General features: G+C 43.0%; 1 protein-coding gene across 5 annotated transcripts in view; it reads right to left on the reverse strand.

The window, feature by feature from the left end:
* Window positions 1-636: 636 nt before the first annotated feature.
* NFATC4 (nuclear factor of activated T cells 4) overlaps window positions 637-16,590 on the reverse strand; it is a 59,048-nt gene continuing 43,094 nt past the window's right edge. For 2 of the 5 annotated variants that reach the window (XM_034411466.3, XM_034411467.3), the window contains exons 5-10: window positions 14,220-14,392; window positions 11,155-11,295; window positions 8,225-8,280; window positions 7,470-7,596; window positions 6,858-7,379; window positions 637-3,225 (exon numbers count right to left, since the gene is read on the reverse strand). In XM_034411466.3, coding sequence (XP_034267357.1) covers window positions 3,158-3,225; window positions 6,858-7,379; window positions 7,470-7,596; window positions 8,225-8,280; window positions 11,155-11,295; window positions 14,220-14,392 — 1,087 coding nt within the window. In that variant the 3' untranslated portion in view covers window positions 637-3,157. Of the gene's footprint in view, window positions 3,226-6,851; window positions 7,380-7,469; window positions 7,597-8,224; window positions 8,281-11,154; window positions 11,296-14,219; window positions 14,393-16,590 lie in introns of all 5 variants that reach the window. The other 3 variants (XM_087891769.1, XM_087891768.1, XM_087891770.1) reach the window with 3 other exon arrangements.

The following is a 16,590-nucleotide window of genomic DNA, read 5'->3' on the forward strand; positions in this document are numbered from 1 at the left end:
ATTAGGGTTCCTCATGGATCTTTTCGGCCACATTTATTTATTTACATTTATTAAAGGAAGGACTCATTGGAGAAGAGCCTAATGCTGGGAACGATTGAGGGCAAAAGAAGAAAAGAACAGCAGAGAATGAGGTGGCTGGATGGAGTCACTGAAGAGGTTGGTGTGAGCTTAAATGGTCTCCGGGGGATGGGAGAGAAAGGCCTGGAGGAACATTGTCCATGAGGTTGCAATGGGTCGGACCAGTGGTGGTATTCAGCTGGTTCTATCTGGTTCAGGCGAACCGATAGCGGCGGCTGCAGGAAGCTCCGCCCACTCGCCCAGATGTCATCACGTCCCATTTATCCACATTTTTGACGCTCTGGGCATGCGCGGAGGTAGGCGCTCAAATTTGTGAACCCGTAGCGAAGGTAAGTGAATACCACCCCTGAGTCGGACATGACTTCACGACTAACAACAACAATTAAATGTATGTGCTGTTCACCTTGCGTTGTGAGGAGACAACTGAGAAATTTACAACATAAGCCTCTTTTCAGTGACATCAACAAATGCAATTGAGAGAACCTTCCTACGATATATGCAGGATCAATGCTTCCTTTGACAAACCCAAGTAATTCAGCTTTCCGGATGGTCACCAAATATTTTTTAAAAAACTTTATTTGTTTACTTAATCCCTGGTCTTATTTCTTGAACATCTTCAAAGGAGCAGAACAGAGTTTGGGGAACATGCAGAAATGGGATGAAATCTGCACATATCCATCCTCTTTTGATTTGTTTCTCTGTATCAACCAGATGTGTTTTCCCAGAGCAGGGGTCTCCAACCTTGACAACTTTAAAACTTGTGGATTTCGACTCCCAGAATTCCTCAGCCAGCAAAGCTGGATTTCTGGGAGTCGAAGTCCACAAGTCTTAAAGTTGCCAAGGTTGGAGGCCCGTGTTCCAGAGGATATACAAAGATCAAGAATTTTAGGGACACTTATCTTTTTTATTGATCACATTTCATTGTGGAATCCTACAATGGGGATGCACAAAGACCTGTTGTTACCAAACACTGTTTTGAATGTCATTGTTGTGACCCAGGCCCACGTAGTTGATATTAAATGCAAAACAGTTCCAAAAAACAAACAGATTTTATTAAGACATCTGAGAATTAACTCATTCTCAGTGTATTCTAAATGAAATGAAAACAAAGTCCTTAAAACATCAGTTTTTAGTTTATCTCTGACCTTGGGATAATTAGGCAAACTGCCAAAGGCTTTTCTTGGCAACAGTTCAGGAACAGAAGAAATAACTATAGCCAAACAAGAAGCAATTCTCTCAATGGTTGTTTTCCGGCAAAGAGGCCAAGAGCCATTGCTGGCCTTTTAAGCCTTATGGGAGGGGACAATAATCTCTTGGCCCTACTCCCGAGTCATCCTCACTGCTTTAGCTGCTCCTGCCTTCTGGCAGCTCTTCTCATACATGCACTAGGAACAGGCTCCTCCTGTTCCTCTGCCTCTCTACTGTCAGCATCTGGAGGCTCCGAAGTCCACACATCACTCCCCAGTGGCCCTGGCCCCATCTCTGCCTCTGATGCAGAGCCCTCATCCTGGCCTTCCCCAGCCTCCAGGACTGGCCCATGTTCTTCCTCAGCCACATGGCTGTCCGACTCCACTGCCAGCTCCGCAGGCTGCTGGCGGACCACAACAGTCATGGTTAGAGAAGCATCTCCTATTATCATCATTCCTCTATAGTAGGATGGGGTTGGGCAGAGAATAAGTCTGAAGCCTTTCTCCGTTAGAGAAAGGATGAGAGGTAGATAGAAGGTGAAATGGGTAGCATGGCAACCCTCTTGCTGGTTTTGAGGAAACAAACAGGATGGACATGACAGAAAACTCTGGACAAATGTGTAGGATAGACATAACATCCTGGGAAACTGAGGTTCTTACTTAGATAGCCATATACAGTAGTGGCCAAAATTGTTGAAACTTTTTGGGAAAAGTGTATTTTCTAAAACTAGCTAATGACACCACTTTTGGAGGGAATAGTACCATAAAATTATGTATCAATGGAAAGATAATTTAATCAAGAACATAATGCAATAACTTTTATGAAGGATTTGCTATTAGAATAGCAATTACAGTATAAAGAAGAAAAGTGAAACACGTTGAAGAAATGAGATATACAAAAATGATCACCACAGAAAAAATGAGATATACAAAAACTGTATATCACCATGTATTGGTGATATATCAACTGTATTTCACCATGTCAGTTAATACTTAGTCGGGTAACTTTTAGCATGAATTATGGCCTTACAACATCTTCCCATGGAATGAACCAAGTATTTTAGTTCTGCAGCTGTTATAATGTGAAACCAAGATTGAATTATTGCTTCTATTAACTGGCTTTTATAGCTGGGTCGCTTCTTTAGTCAGCTCCATAGATTTTCAATTGGGTTAAGGTCTGGGCTATCCCCAGGTCATTCCAGCAATGGAATATGATTATCTTGAAACTCCAAAAAAATAAAAATAAAAATGGTGTTATTAGCCATCAAACCTCACAAGTACACTTTTCCCAAAAGTTTTCCACAATTTTGGCCACTACTGTAAAATAGATTAGTCCATGGAATCAATTATCATAGGACATTCAGCTCTCCAAAACGTAAATGTGGAGCAGATAAATAAAAGGAATAAGCATTACAGAGAGCATGGTAACTCAATAGGTAGTCTCACTCTTTTGCCCAAACTCTTTATCTTGGAGTACCAGATAAATAAATGGACCGATAAGAGGACAGATATTAAGTAGAAGAAAGATGGTGAAGCAACTGATATCCAATCCCCCCAACATAGTAAATGTTAGAGCTTGGGAATGATCATTTAGCAACTTCTTCAGGACCACAGGTGCTCCAGTCTTGGAGTGATGATGGTATGAGCTCCTTGAAGCCTCTTGACTGTAAAGGGCAGGTGGACAGAAGATTTATTGAAGACTCTGCCTTGAGTTATAGGAGGCCCCTAATCGAAGACTGAAAGAAAACACAGGCAGAAGATTAAAAAAAAAAAAAAGGAAACTCATCAATGTCAAAGTCTGGCCCAGCTGTAGTTTGTGTGATCTTGGACATCTTCTCTTTCTCTGGGTTGACTTCTTGAAGCTTTATGAACTTCAGGATTCTGGTCGCTTCTCAGCTCTGTCCTCCTTTGCAGGATAGCTCCGGAAAGTCACTTAAGTCCCTGCCAATGATCTCAGTAACTGGGGAGAATAGTCAGAAAAAAGAAAGGGAGAGAGAGAGCCAATTTATAACAGTAACAGAGTTGGAAGGGATCTTGGAGGTCATGTAGTCTCCTTTCAAATTGCCGAACTGCCAACCTTTCTGATGGACAAGCCATCTAGTCAGGCATGGAAAAGTTCACCATACAAAAGCTTGTGAACTCATTAGGTGGCCTTAACCAAACCACTGAAATTTCTGAGGCTTAGTCTGCAACACTTCTCATTGTGGGAAATTTATTATGAGCGACTGTGCTGGAATCATAATTCCCAAGATCTGTTTTGAACAAGGATAGTGCCTTGCAGGCCCCCTGTGAGTGGATAAAGGCCTTCTAATTCTCATCTGCTAGTTGGCTGCTCCACTGCTGGCTTAAGTCAATCATCTCTTGAGCAAAGGACAAGAAGACTGGGCAGAAACATTGGGTAGCAATTTGCCGTATTTTTCGAAGTATAAAACTCACCAGAGCAGGGGTGAAATGCTCCCAGTTCGGACCGGATCATCAGATCCGATAGCGATGGCGGCGGGTGGTTCGGAGAACCGGTAGCAAAAATCCCTGCGCCCCCCCCCATGCCCAGCTGAGCCGCGCGATCATCAGAGGCTGTTTTTTTTACTTTTAAAAGCATTTTTTCTACAACCTCTTCGGCCGAAAAAATGCTTTTAAAAGTAAAAAAAAAGCCTCTGATGATCACGTGGCTCAGTTGGGCTTGTCAGAGGCTTCTAAAAGCATTTTAGGGAAAAAAATGCTTTTAAAAGCCTCTGACGATCCCAACTGAGTTGCCTAATCGTCAGAGGCTTCTAAAAGCATTTTTTTCTGCAACCTCTTTGGCCGAAGAGGTTGTAAAAAAAATGCTTTTAAAAGTTAAAAAAAAAAAAGTTGGCCATGCCCACCCAGTCACATTACTACCACTACCACCAAGCCACGCCCACAGAACCGGTAGTAACAAATTTTAGATTTTACCCCTGCACCAGAGTATAAGACGCACCTTAGTTTTTGGGGAGGAAAATAAGAAAAAATCTGATTGGCAGGTGGATCAGCCTCCCGGAATACCCCCATCAGCTGTTCTCAGAAGTGAATTTTAACAACAGGTTCCTTGGTTGTGAGCTCTGTGCCTTGCTTTTTTTTTTTTGCTTTTTTTTCTGCCTCTGAAACTTCTGAAACTCTGTTTCAGAAAAAACTTTTTTTTCCTGCCTCTGAAAGCCTCCAAAATAGAGCTTCAGAAAAAAAGCCTCTGAAGCTCTGCTTGGGGGCTTCTTTTCTGAAGCTGTTTGGAGGCTTTTTTTCTGAAGCTTCGTTTCTGATGCTTTTTTCAGCCTCTGAAACCTCAGTTGGAGAAGCTGGGCGGGGCTACATTCGGAGTATAAGACGCACCCAGATTTTCCTTTTTTTGGGGGAAAAAGGTGCGTCTTATACTCTGAAAAATACGGTAAGTTTCATGCTCAAATTTGGAGGGATTTGAAGGGGGAATTAATCACACTGTCAGAGTATGAATATTCATAGACTGGAATAGATCAGCCAATGGGGACTGTTTGGATAGTTGAAACATAGTATTTGTTAGTATTTGTTTGTATGGGGCCATAAGAGACAATTTGGAGTCTGGGCGTGGCTTAGATTTGTTGAACTGTATATAAGAGTTGGTTTTGCCTCTGTAATGGGAGCCTCTGTACAATATATTAGCCTCTGTATCTCTCTACTCTGTGATGACTTGCTTCTATGAATATTGCTTCTGTGTTCCTGATATTGCATGCTGAATTCTGCTGTATGGTATTGTAGATAAAGGAAGTTTCTTATATGTAAATTGAATCCTGCTGAAGTGTCTGATTGTGTGTGCTGCAACAAACTCTGACACAAACACCCATTTTCAGGCCTAGGATCTCAGATTTAGCTTCTCGTATCTCCAGGTACATGCACTGAAAAATTGACCAAAATAATCCTCAAATTCATAATGTCATCAATGTTTAGTTTGGTTTGGTCTGTGAACCCAACCATCATGGCTTGGAAATTATGATGTATAGCTTAACACTGTGTAAGTCTAGAGTCGATGGCAGTAGCTAGCAATCTTCAAAATGTTAAAAAGGGCTGGAGTGAGTCTGTACCAGGGGTGAAATCCAGCAGGTTCTGACAGGTTCTGGAGAATTTTGAGTAGTTTGGAGAACCGGTAGTGAAACTTTTGAGTAGTTCGGAGAACCAGCAAATGCCACCTCTGGCTGGCCCTAGAGTGGGGTGGGAATGAAGATTTTGCAGTATCCTTCCCCTGTCACCCCCACCAAGCCATGCCCACAAAGCCATGCCCACAAAGCCACATCACCCCCACCAAGCCATGCCCACAGAACTGGCAGTAAAAAAAATGGATTTCACCACTGGTCTGTACTTGAATGGAAGACTACAGGGAAATCCCAGCTTTCTTCATCTATAATTCCACCAAATTCCGCTAATATCCCACTACCAATTGCTCCATCATTCAAAATTTAAGGATAGATAGAGCTCAGCTGGAATTTTAAGTCAATGCCCAATACTCTGAAAATAAGCTTAAGGTTAGTCCTATGTACACACTTGCGTTGAACTTTATTTTCAAATTCAGTCTCATTTGACCAGTCTCTTGAGAACAAGTGAATATGACTGTTGGCTTAACCATTCACTGATATGAACAGAAAGTGGAAAGACTATAAATGCCAGTTATTCTGGGCCATCTGCCATCTGTGGCCTGTCATTTTCCCGTGGCACCAGATTACACAGTGCCAACCTCATTCTGCCACCTATGCTAATTTAGTATTATCAGCAAGACACAACTGAGCTTTTTCAAGAGAGGCAAGGGTTACCAGATCTGGACTGCAAAGCTCCAGAGGACCACTAGATGGAAGCAAGATAATTTTCTGTGTCTCGCTCCTGCCATCTTGGGTGATCTTCATTTCTGCAGCTCTGATCTGAAAACTCCAGGCAAGCATTCACACCATGAGCCCTGGTAACACAGTGGTTAGAATGCAGTATTGCAGACTAACTCTGCCCACAGCTAGGAGTTCAATCCTGACCAGCTCAAGGTTGACTCAGCTTTAAATCCTTCTGAGGTTAATAAAAATGAGGATTGTTGGAAGCAATATACTAATGTTGTAAACAGCTCAGAGAATGCTATAAAGCACTATGGAACAGTATATAACTCTAAGTCAGAGGTGGTATTCAGCCGGTTTGGACCGGTTCCGGCGAACTGGTTGCAGCAACTGTGGGTGGGGTGGGGTGGGGTGGGGTGGGGGTGGGGTGGGGTATAACGCTGTCCTATTTAGCCACGCTTTTGAGGACAGGTGCATGCGTGGAAGGCCTTCCCGCAAGCAAAGCACATGAGCGGAAGGCTGGGTGCATGCACGGAAGGCGCGCACGTGGTGAACCAGCGGTAAGAATATTGGAAACCCACGCAAGCAAAGCACATGCGCGGAAAGTGCACGCATGGTGAACCAGTGGTAAGAATATTGGAAATAGCTATTGCTATTCTGTGTTATTATGACCTGATTTTGGCAGGGCTGGGTTTCCATATTTTGCATATAGGGGGGAAAAAGAGAGGAAAATCCTGTTATTCTTCTTAAATTGAAACCAAATTTATGGAAAGCTTCACAAATCTACCTTTACCTTCTTCCAGTGTGATCCCATGGATAGGCAAGTTTTCCCGGAAGCCACTGCTAAACCCCGATTTCTCCAGTTCCTTGGGGTTAAACTCCTGGGATCCAAGGTCTGGTTCTGTCCATTCCGGTGACCTCTCCCCGCTGTGGGTTTCTCTCTGTCCTGGTGCATGAGGACTGAATTGTGGACTAGAGGGCTGAAAGTGTGGAGGGTGGCAATCTAAAGCATGAAGGTGGGGCAGGTTTGGGGGAGCAAGGCGGGGTACAGAGAGATTAACGCCCCCATAGGTCTCGCTGGGAGGGAAACGGAAGGCCGGACTGTAATGGGGAGGGGTTGAGAAAGAGCAAGGGCTCCAGTTGGAGCCATAGGGGGAACAAGGTGGGGAGCGCTCAGGACTGTAAGAGAAGGGAGGTCTGGAAGGGGAGAAATCCATGGCCCCTTGTGCTGGCGGTAGTGAAAAGGGAACATTTGGGGTGATGTGTGGGAACGTATGGGGTGTGGAATCTGGATGGGGTTCTTCTTTGAAAATCACTAGAGAAGAAGAGGAGAAGGTTGGCAGGGATCATCAAGCACACTTTAGCACCCAACCACTCTCATCTCCCACCTTCGAGGTCCACCTACCAGGCAAATATTTGAAGCCTTGAGCTGGACTTCTTTTCCGGCGCCCATTGGAAATATAGAAGTATGTCTGAATGGGCCGTGAAACTCTCTTGTTGCTGTATTCAGGAACGGTGAGGGTCAGCAAAGCCTGTGGAAGGAGAAGAAAGTGATGTCAAGGCAAGTGACAGTTACCCTTCCTGACAGTTAGAACAATGAATCAGTGGAACAACTTTCCTCCAGAAGTTGTGAATGCTCCAACACTGGAGGTTTTTAAGAAGATGTTGGATAACCATTGGTCTGAAGTGGTGTAGGGTTTCCTACCTAGGCAGGGGATTGGACAAGAAGACCTCCAAGCTCCCTTCCAACTCTGTTATTCTATTCTATTCTATTCTATTCTATTCTATTCTATTCTATTCTATTCTATTCTATTCTATTCTATTCTATTCTATTCTACTCTACTCTACTCTACTCTACTCTACTCTACTCTACTCTACTCAAGTAAATTCAATAGAGAAAGTTAATCCCACAATCTGGGTATTTTTTTTTCTTTAGATATGACGATTTCAATTTTCCAGAATTCTCAGCAATGACCATGCTGAAGTACCTAAGGACTTCTTAGAGTGGAACCAAATTAAGGAACCCAGGAATAGAATGCCCTGTTTCAATCACTATCCATCATTTGCTGCTACATTGAAAAAAAGAAATCCAACCTCATGGCTAGGAAAATTCTCTCAATGTTGTCCCCATAGATGATAGTGTATAATTTTCATTCTCACCTCTGTGCTTTTCAGGCGATTAACATTTGCTTCCTCTTCCCACTGGAGTTTTCCATCTGAATCCAGAAAAGAAACTAGTTGACTAAGAGGCCAACGGATCAGACACTTATGCTGGTGTAAGAGATGCAGTTTTCTGGATCAGGGCAAAGAGTCACTTAATCCAGCCAACTTCTTCGTGAAGATTAAAAGCAGGAGATGATAAAAAATAATCCCAGCCCACAATTCGTGTCCAGTGTGGCCCATGATTGATGGTTCACTTAAACCTGTCAATGTAGGCTTAGCTGTTAAAACACAACTACTATCATATTTACTCTGGAGAAAAATGTCCCGGAGATTAAGACAATTCTATCAAAAAAAAAAAAATGACTAGAAAGAAAATCATATGCTGTGCCAGCTTTCTTAACCCAACATTAGAATGCTCTCTCTCTCTCTCTCTCTCTGTGTGTGTCTCTCTCTCTCTATCTGTCTGTCTCTCTCTCTCTCTTTCAGTCTGTCTCTGTCTCTCTGTCTCTGTCTCTGTCTCTGTCTCTCTCTCTCTCTCTCTCTCTCTCTTCCTGTCTCTCTCTGTCTCTGTCTCTCTCTCTCTCATCTCAGCCATCCAGGTGATGACTGGGTCTCTGTGTTATTTGTGTGTGTGTGTGTGTGTGTGTGTGTGATGAATTGTTTGTGTGTGTTTGTGTCTTTATTTATTTCTGTCAGAAGCATCTTCAAATCATAACATATCACCTTCAATAGTGAGCAAATAAAAAAGATAATCACAAAAATATAGCAGGTGTAAAAGGCATGTAAGATAAACAGGATTAAATCCAAATGGCATTTGGCAAAAGAACATTTTCTCTTGCCAGCACAGGGTCTTCCTCAGAGGTGGTATTTAGCCGGTTCATACAGGTTCGCCTGAACTGATAGCAGAGATTGTGGGTAGGCCCACCCACCTGTCCTGGCCCTGTCCTGAAAGGGGCATGAGCAAGCAAAGCGCTTGCACCAAAGGCCAGGTACATATGTGGAAGGTGTGCACGTGAAGAGAGCGTGCGCAAGCGGGGCAAACCAGTGGTAAGAATATTGGAAACCCACCGCTGGTCTCCCTTCATACAATCCTCCACATTTTCTTTTGTATAACTCTTTATTAAAAGTTTTAAAGAGAATATGTCTTTTATTCTATGCTTACAAATAAGAAAAGCCTTACTTTTTTATATATTATCCATTTTTTTTCCAATCATCAATATCCCAAGTGATAAAGGCCTTCTTTTTTTCTCTTTCAAGGCAACAAATCTACAAGGCATTTCCAGTTGACTTTAGAATATAGAAGTTGACTTTTTTTTAATCAAGTCAATTTAACCATCTCTGCAAATGTCATCATCTTTACCAACTATTTTCCCCTTGTACGTAGTATTGAGCCTTTCCACATCTAAGTATGCAATAATGTCACTGCAGTTGCCATATATCGCCCCACCTCCCCGGTACCTTTCCAGCCACTTGTTTATCCCTTTGTTTTGAGCTGATTTTTCTTTTTTCTTTTCTTTTTTTTAAATTTTTTTTATTATTAAAATATAAACACAGATATAAAGACAATACAATACAAAGACAAACAAAAAACCCACCACCTACAAACCCACCTAACATTTTACATTTACACTTTTGTCATTAACAGAATATATGTCATTGAGCTTATATAGTTTAATAAAGAGTAATTATTAAATGTCTAATTCCAATGTTATAACTTTTCACTACAAATTTACATTTCTTATGGGTTCATCTCCTTGTGAAAGTGATTGAGCTGATTTTTCTATTCTCATCAACAAACATGACTACCTCAATTTGCAGGCATTTATCTGGAGAGGAAGAGTCCTCCTCCAATTGAGCAAATGTGGTTTATGAATTCCATTCTTTTGCTCAGTTGGTTTTCGGCCATGCAGCAGGGAAAGAAAGAAAGAAAGAAAGAAAGAAAGAAAGAGAGAGAGAGAGAGAGAGAGAGAGAGAGAGAGAGAGAGAGAGAGAGAGAGAGAGAGGAAGGGGAGGGGAGGAAGGAAGGAAGGAAAAGAGAGGGAGGAAGTGGAAGAAAGGGAAGGAGGAAGGAAAAGAGAGAGGGAATGGAAGGGAGGGAGGAGAGGGAGGGGGAGGAAGGAAGGAAGGAAAAGAGAGAGAGGGAAAGGAAGGAAGGAAGGAAGGAAGGAAGGAGAGAGGGAGGGAGAAAGAAAAGAAGGAAGGAAGAAAAAGAGAGAGGGAGAGGAAGGAAGGAGGGAGAGGGAGGGAGTGGAAGAAAGGAAAGGAGGAAGGAAAAGAGAGAGGGGGAAGGAAGGAAGGAAGGAAGGAAGGAAGGAAGGAAGGAAGGAAAAGAGAGAGAGGGAGTGGGAGAAAGGAAAGAAAGAGGGAGGGAGGAAAACAGAGACAGGAGAAGGGAGGAAGGGAGAGAGGAAGGAAGGAAGGAAGGAAAGAAAGAAAGGAAAGAAAGAAAGGAAGAAAGGAAGAAAGAAAGAAAGAAAGAGGGAAGGAGGGAGGGGGAGGGGAAGGAAGGAAGAAGGAAGGAAGGAAGGAAAGAGAGAGGGGGAAGGAAGGGAGGGAGGAAGGAAGGCGAGAGGGTGAGGAAGGAAGGAAGGAAAAGAGTGTGGGAGTGGGAGAAAGGAAAGAAGGAAGGAAAAGAGAGGGGGGAAGGAAGGAAGGAAGGAGAGAGAGGAAGGATGGAAGTAAGGAAAAGAGTGGGAGGGAGTGGGAGAAAGGAAAACAGATGGGGAAGGGAGGGAGGGAGGGAGGGAGGGAGGGAAGAAAGAAAGAAAGAAAGAAAGAAAGAAAGAAAGAAAGAAAGGGGGAAGGGGAAGGGGAAGGAAAAGAAAGAAGGAAAGGAAAGGAAAGGAAAGGAAAGGAAAGGAAAGGAAAGGAAAGGAAAGGAAAGGAAAGGAAAGGAAAGGAAAGGAAAGGAACCCAATCTCACTTACCAGGCCCTCGTTCGATGAAAACAACTTTTGATTCTGGCAGAAAGTTGGCTCCACTAATGACCATCTCTTCACCACCGTGCACTGAGCAGGCGCTAAGACTGTAATGCTCTACTTGTGGGAGTTCTTGAGCTGAGCGCTGGGCTGCAAAGAGGGACCAGAGAGACAAGTGGAACAGAGGCTAAAAGCCTTAGCTCTTTGACAGCGGAATTGAGGAGTGCGATTACAGGCCAACTCATCCACTGCACCCTGTAGGGAAGAATCGCTTCCTGAAACATTTTCTTAATGCCAACTTTCTTTTCTTCCATGCTTTCAAAACCAATTTTGAGCAAATCACAGCACCCTTCCCAGGCAACAGGTGTCATGCACTATGACATAACTGGACATTGCAAAGCGGGTTTTTGTTAAAAAGATAAAAAGTAACAAAACCCACTCAGATTTTTCCTAAGGCTTGTGAGATATTTGCAATTTCCCTTTGGGATCCCTCAATGCAATCTTGGGAGAGTTCTGGCAAACTAACAAGCTTTGATCTACTAAAAAAATAAAATAAGTTCAATATATGTGCATTTGAGTGTGCAGGTGTACTTAGGGGATGTGGTGGCTCAGTGGCTAAAATGCTGAGCTTATCAATCGAAAGGTCAGCAGTTCAGTATTCGAATCCCTAGTGCCGCGTAACAGGGTGAGCTTGGTAATGAGATGCACCCAATTTTACAACGTGCAAATCATGTCAGTTAACTGGTTGTTAAGTGAATCTGGCTCCCCCCCCCAATTAACTTTGCTGGTCAGAAGCCAGCTGGGAAGGTCACAAAGAGTATTCACATGACCCTGGGACTCTGTAACCATTGTAAATACGTATCTACATTTTAATGGTGTGGCTGTGGGTTTGCTGCAGTGCTCATAATTTCAAGGACCTATTTATTATAAATCACTTTTTTCAGTACTGTTGTAAGTTCGAACAGTCACTAAAAACAATAGCACTTAGACTTATATACCGCTTCATAGTGCTTTACAGCCCTCTCTAAGCAGCTTACAGAATCAGCCTATTGCCCCCAATAATCAGGGTCCTCATTTTGCCCACCTCGGAAGGATGAGTCAATCTTGGCCAATGAGAATCGAACTGCTGAACTGCAGGCAGACAGAATTAGCCTGCAATACTGCATTCTAAACAGGGACGCGGTGGCTCAGTGGCAAGGAGCCTCGGTGGTGCAGCACTTAGTGCAAGTTCGAATCTCACCAGGCTCAAGGTTGACTCAGCCTTCCATCCTTTCGAGGTAGATAAATTGAGGACCCGGATTGTGGGGGCAATAAGCCAACTTTGTATAGAACAACACCGCTTGGGGGGGGGAGGGCAAAGCCCTAACAAGCAGGTACATACAAAAAAGTATGCAGGCTATTGCTATAATGCATTGTAAGCCGCCCTGAGTCTACGGAGAAGGGTGGCATATAAATTGGACAAATAATAAATAAATAAATAAATAAATAAATAAATAAATAAATAAATAAATAAATAAATAAATAAGATGCTGAGTTTGTCAATCAAAAGGTCGGCAGTTCAGCGGTTTGAATCCCTAATGCCGCGTAATGGAATGAGCTCCTGTTACTTGTCCCAGCTTCTGCCAACCTAGCAGTTCAAAAGCACATAAAAATGCAAGTAGAAAAATAGGGATCACCTTTGGTGGGAAGGTAACAGCGTTCCGTGCGCCTTCGGCATTTAGTCATGCTGTAGTCACATGACTACAGAATTGCCATCAGACAGTGTTGGCTCTTTGGCTTAGAAATGGAGATGAGCACTGTCCACTAGAGTCGGGGACGACTAGCACATATGTGCGAGGGGAACCTTTATCTTTACCTTTTCACAGGTGTACTTGTACCTATGCATGAGTGTGTTTGTATACAAGTGTTCCTTAACTTACATTATCCATTCATTTAGTGACCATTCAAAGTTACAACAATGCTAAAAAGGTGACTTATGCTCATTTTTCATATGACCGTTGCAAAGTCCTCAGGGGTCACATGACCAAAATTTGGACGGTGGGCAACTGGCTCATATTTATGACGGTTGCAGTGTCCTGGGGTCCTGTGATCACATTTTGCGACTTTCTGACAAGCCAAGTCAAGAGAGAAAAACAGATTCACTTAACAACTACAGTATGTTATTATCTGAACAACCACAGTGTTTCACTTACCCACTGTGGCAAGAAAAGTCATAAAATGAAGCTAGACTCACTTAAGAACTGTCTTGGGTAGCAATATGTTGGGCTCAATGGTGGCTGTAAGTTGAGGACTACCTGTGTACACATGCACACATTTTGGAGTAAATACTTCAAATGGATGGTCAATTTTTCTTCACGTTCTCAAATCTGGAGTTTTTGTAGATGTTTTAGCTCAGCACTGGATAAAGGAGAGATATCCCCGGGCAAACTTTCAACAGGAATAGCCTCCTCAGTTGCTGGAGCAGCTACCATGGATGGATAGGTGAGATTGGTGATGGTGGGTGAGCATGAAAGATCCCCTCTCCAGTTCCATCTACCCATCACCCACAATGTGGAGTCAACAGCCTCAAATTTCCTTTGGACAATCTTGAGGACATGTCTATGGAGATTCTAAGTCATCTAGGTCAGTGGTGGGTTTCAAAAATTTTTACTACCAATTCTGTGGGTGTGGTTTGGTGGGCATGACATGGCTTGGGTGGACGTGGCTTGGTGGGCATGGCAGGGGAAGGTTACTGCAAAATCCCCATTTCCTCCTGATCAGCTGGGACTTGGGAAGCAGAGAATAGATGGGGACAGGGCCAGTCAGAATTTTTACTACCGGTTCTCCAAACTACTCAAAATTTCCGCTACCGGTTCTGCGGAATTGGTCAGAACCTACTGAAACCCACCTCTGATCTAGGTCATGGTTGTCCCAAAGGTGCTTTTTTTTTCCTTTTTTTTTTTTGAGATAATTGGACTTTCTGGTTTTTTTTCTGAAGACGTTTTGCTTCTCATGCAAGAAGCTTCTTCACCTTTGGGGAAATCCTGAGGACAGACCCCAGCCATCAAATGTTACCCTAAAGTACCAATACTCACAACATTCAATGGGCACAGAAGCTGTCTGGATGGAAACCACTTTGCCATTTCCTTGTGGGACATGAACCCGAAATACCAGCCGTACCCGTGTGTTTTTGCGCCCAATGTCTGTCTCGCCTTTGCGCAGCTCAATGTCTGAATTACGTAGTTTTAGGATTCCAGCACAGTCGATGCTAAAAGGGAATTGGGGAGTGGGGAGGAAAAGATCCAGAAGAGACCAAAGAAAAAGAGAAATGATCAAATGACAATCTTCTGCTGGATCAATGGAACCAAGGTATCTTGATTTTTAAAGGAAAGGAAGGTGGAGATGCCTTCAGTGGTGGTATTCAACCGGTTCTATCCAGTTCGGGCAATCCGGTAGCGGCGGCTGCAGGAGGTTCTGCTCACCCACCCAGATGTAATCACGTCCAGTTTTTGATGCTCTGCATATGCATGGAAGGCACACACGCTCACATTTGCGAACTGATAGCGAAGCTAAGTGGAAACCACCCCTGGATGCATTGCTTCTCTTATGAGTTCTAGTCTAGTTCATTTTAATGTATGCTGATTAGTGTACATTTCAAAGTGATAACAAAGACTTAGTCTAAGTCCTGATTTAGGCATGAAAACTGGCAGGATGACTTTGGGCCAATCATTGTCTCTCAACCCAACCCATTTCACAGGACTGTTGTTGTGGGGAAAATAGGAGGAGGAACAATGGTGCATTGCCCCCAGTTCAGACCGGTTCGCAAGTACCAGTAGTAAAACTGGCAGGAGGCCCCACCCACTACCCTGGATGTCGTCATCGGTGATCTGCACATGCGCTGAAGCTTCAGCAACATGCACAGAAACAAGATGTGCACGCGAGCGAAGGGGTCACGCATGTGCGATCCCGTTGCGAACCGGTAGTAAAGGTAAATAGAACCCATCCCTGAAGAGAATGACATATTGTGAGTGTTTGGAAAGCTGTATCCAGGTTTGGTTGCCACAATGTAAAAAAGTTGTTGAGGCTCTAGAAAGAGTGCAGAGAAGAGCAACAAAGATGATTAGGGGACTGGAGGCTAAAACATATGAAGAATGGTTGCTGGAACTGAATATGTCTAGTTTAATGAAAAGAAGGACCTGGAGTGACATGATAGCAGTGTTCCAATATCTCAGGGGCTGCCACAAAGAAGAGGGAGTCAAACTATTCTCCAAAACCACTGAGGGTAGAACAAGAAGCAAAAGATGGAAACTAATCAAGGAGACAAGCAACCTACAACTCAAGACAGTTTCCTGACAATTTCCTGACAGTTAGAACAATTAATCAATGGAACAATTTGCCTCCAGAAGTTGTGAATGCTCCAACACGGGAAGTTTTTAAGAAGAGATTGGATAACCATTTGTCTGAAATGGTATAGGATTTCCTGCCTGAGCAGGAGGTTGGTCTAGAAGATCTCCAAGGTCCCTTCCAATTCTTTTATTCTATTATTCTTTACTCTGGTTTCAGGGCTCATAAAAAGTTCTTCTAAAGTAGCCCATGAAAAAATAAATGGAAAAAGGAAATTGGAAGTATCTTCAACTTAAAATCTGATTAGCCGTGGTATTAACCAAGGACCATTTTAGATAACTGGAATATTTTAGTTGCACTTCTCTCAAATGAATAAATTCATTGAGGATGAAGTGGAATGGAGCCTGGAAAAAAGGTAAATTATTTACTCTTTTTTAATATTTATTTGATTTATATGCCGCCCTTCTCCGGAGACTCAGGGCGGCTTACAATGTGTTAAGCAATAGCCTTCATACTTTTGTATATTTATACAAAGTCAGCTTATTGCCCCCACAAACTGGGTCCTCATTTTTATCTCACCTTTATTAATTTTTATCTCACCTTTATTAATTTTTACAAATAACTCAAGGTGGCAACACACACAATACTTCCTCCTCCTCCTATTTTCTCCACAACAACAGCCCTGTGAGATAAGTTGGTCTGAGAGAGGAAATGATTGGCCCAAAGTCACCCAGCCAATTTTCATGACTAAAATAGGACTAGAACTCACAATCTCCTAGTTTCTGGCCTAGCACCTTAACCACTACATCAAATTGACCAAATTGTCTTCAATCTTTTAGAAATAACACAACCAGAGGTGGGATTCACTTACCTTCCCTCCTGGTTCGCAAATGTGAGTGCACACAGCAGTAGTCGCGCATTACATCCAGGCAGGTGGCCAGAGCTCCTGCAGTCACCGCTACCTTTTCGTGCGATTCGGAGAGAACCAGCTGAATCCCACCACTGAACACAACATAACTTTTTAAGATGCACAATGATATAATTACTGATACTGAGGTGAATTATTATTCTGGTGTCATTAATTGGAACTGTAACTGTATGTTATATTAGACTTTATAGGGT

Source organism: Pantherophis guttatus, chromosome 4 (assembly GCF_059756535.1).
Source record: "Pantherophis guttatus breed Tessera chromosome 4, ASM5975653v1, whole genome shotgun sequence".
Lineage (NCBI taxonomy): Eukaryota > Metazoa > Chordata > Lepidosauria > Squamata > Colubridae > Pantherophis > Pantherophis guttatus.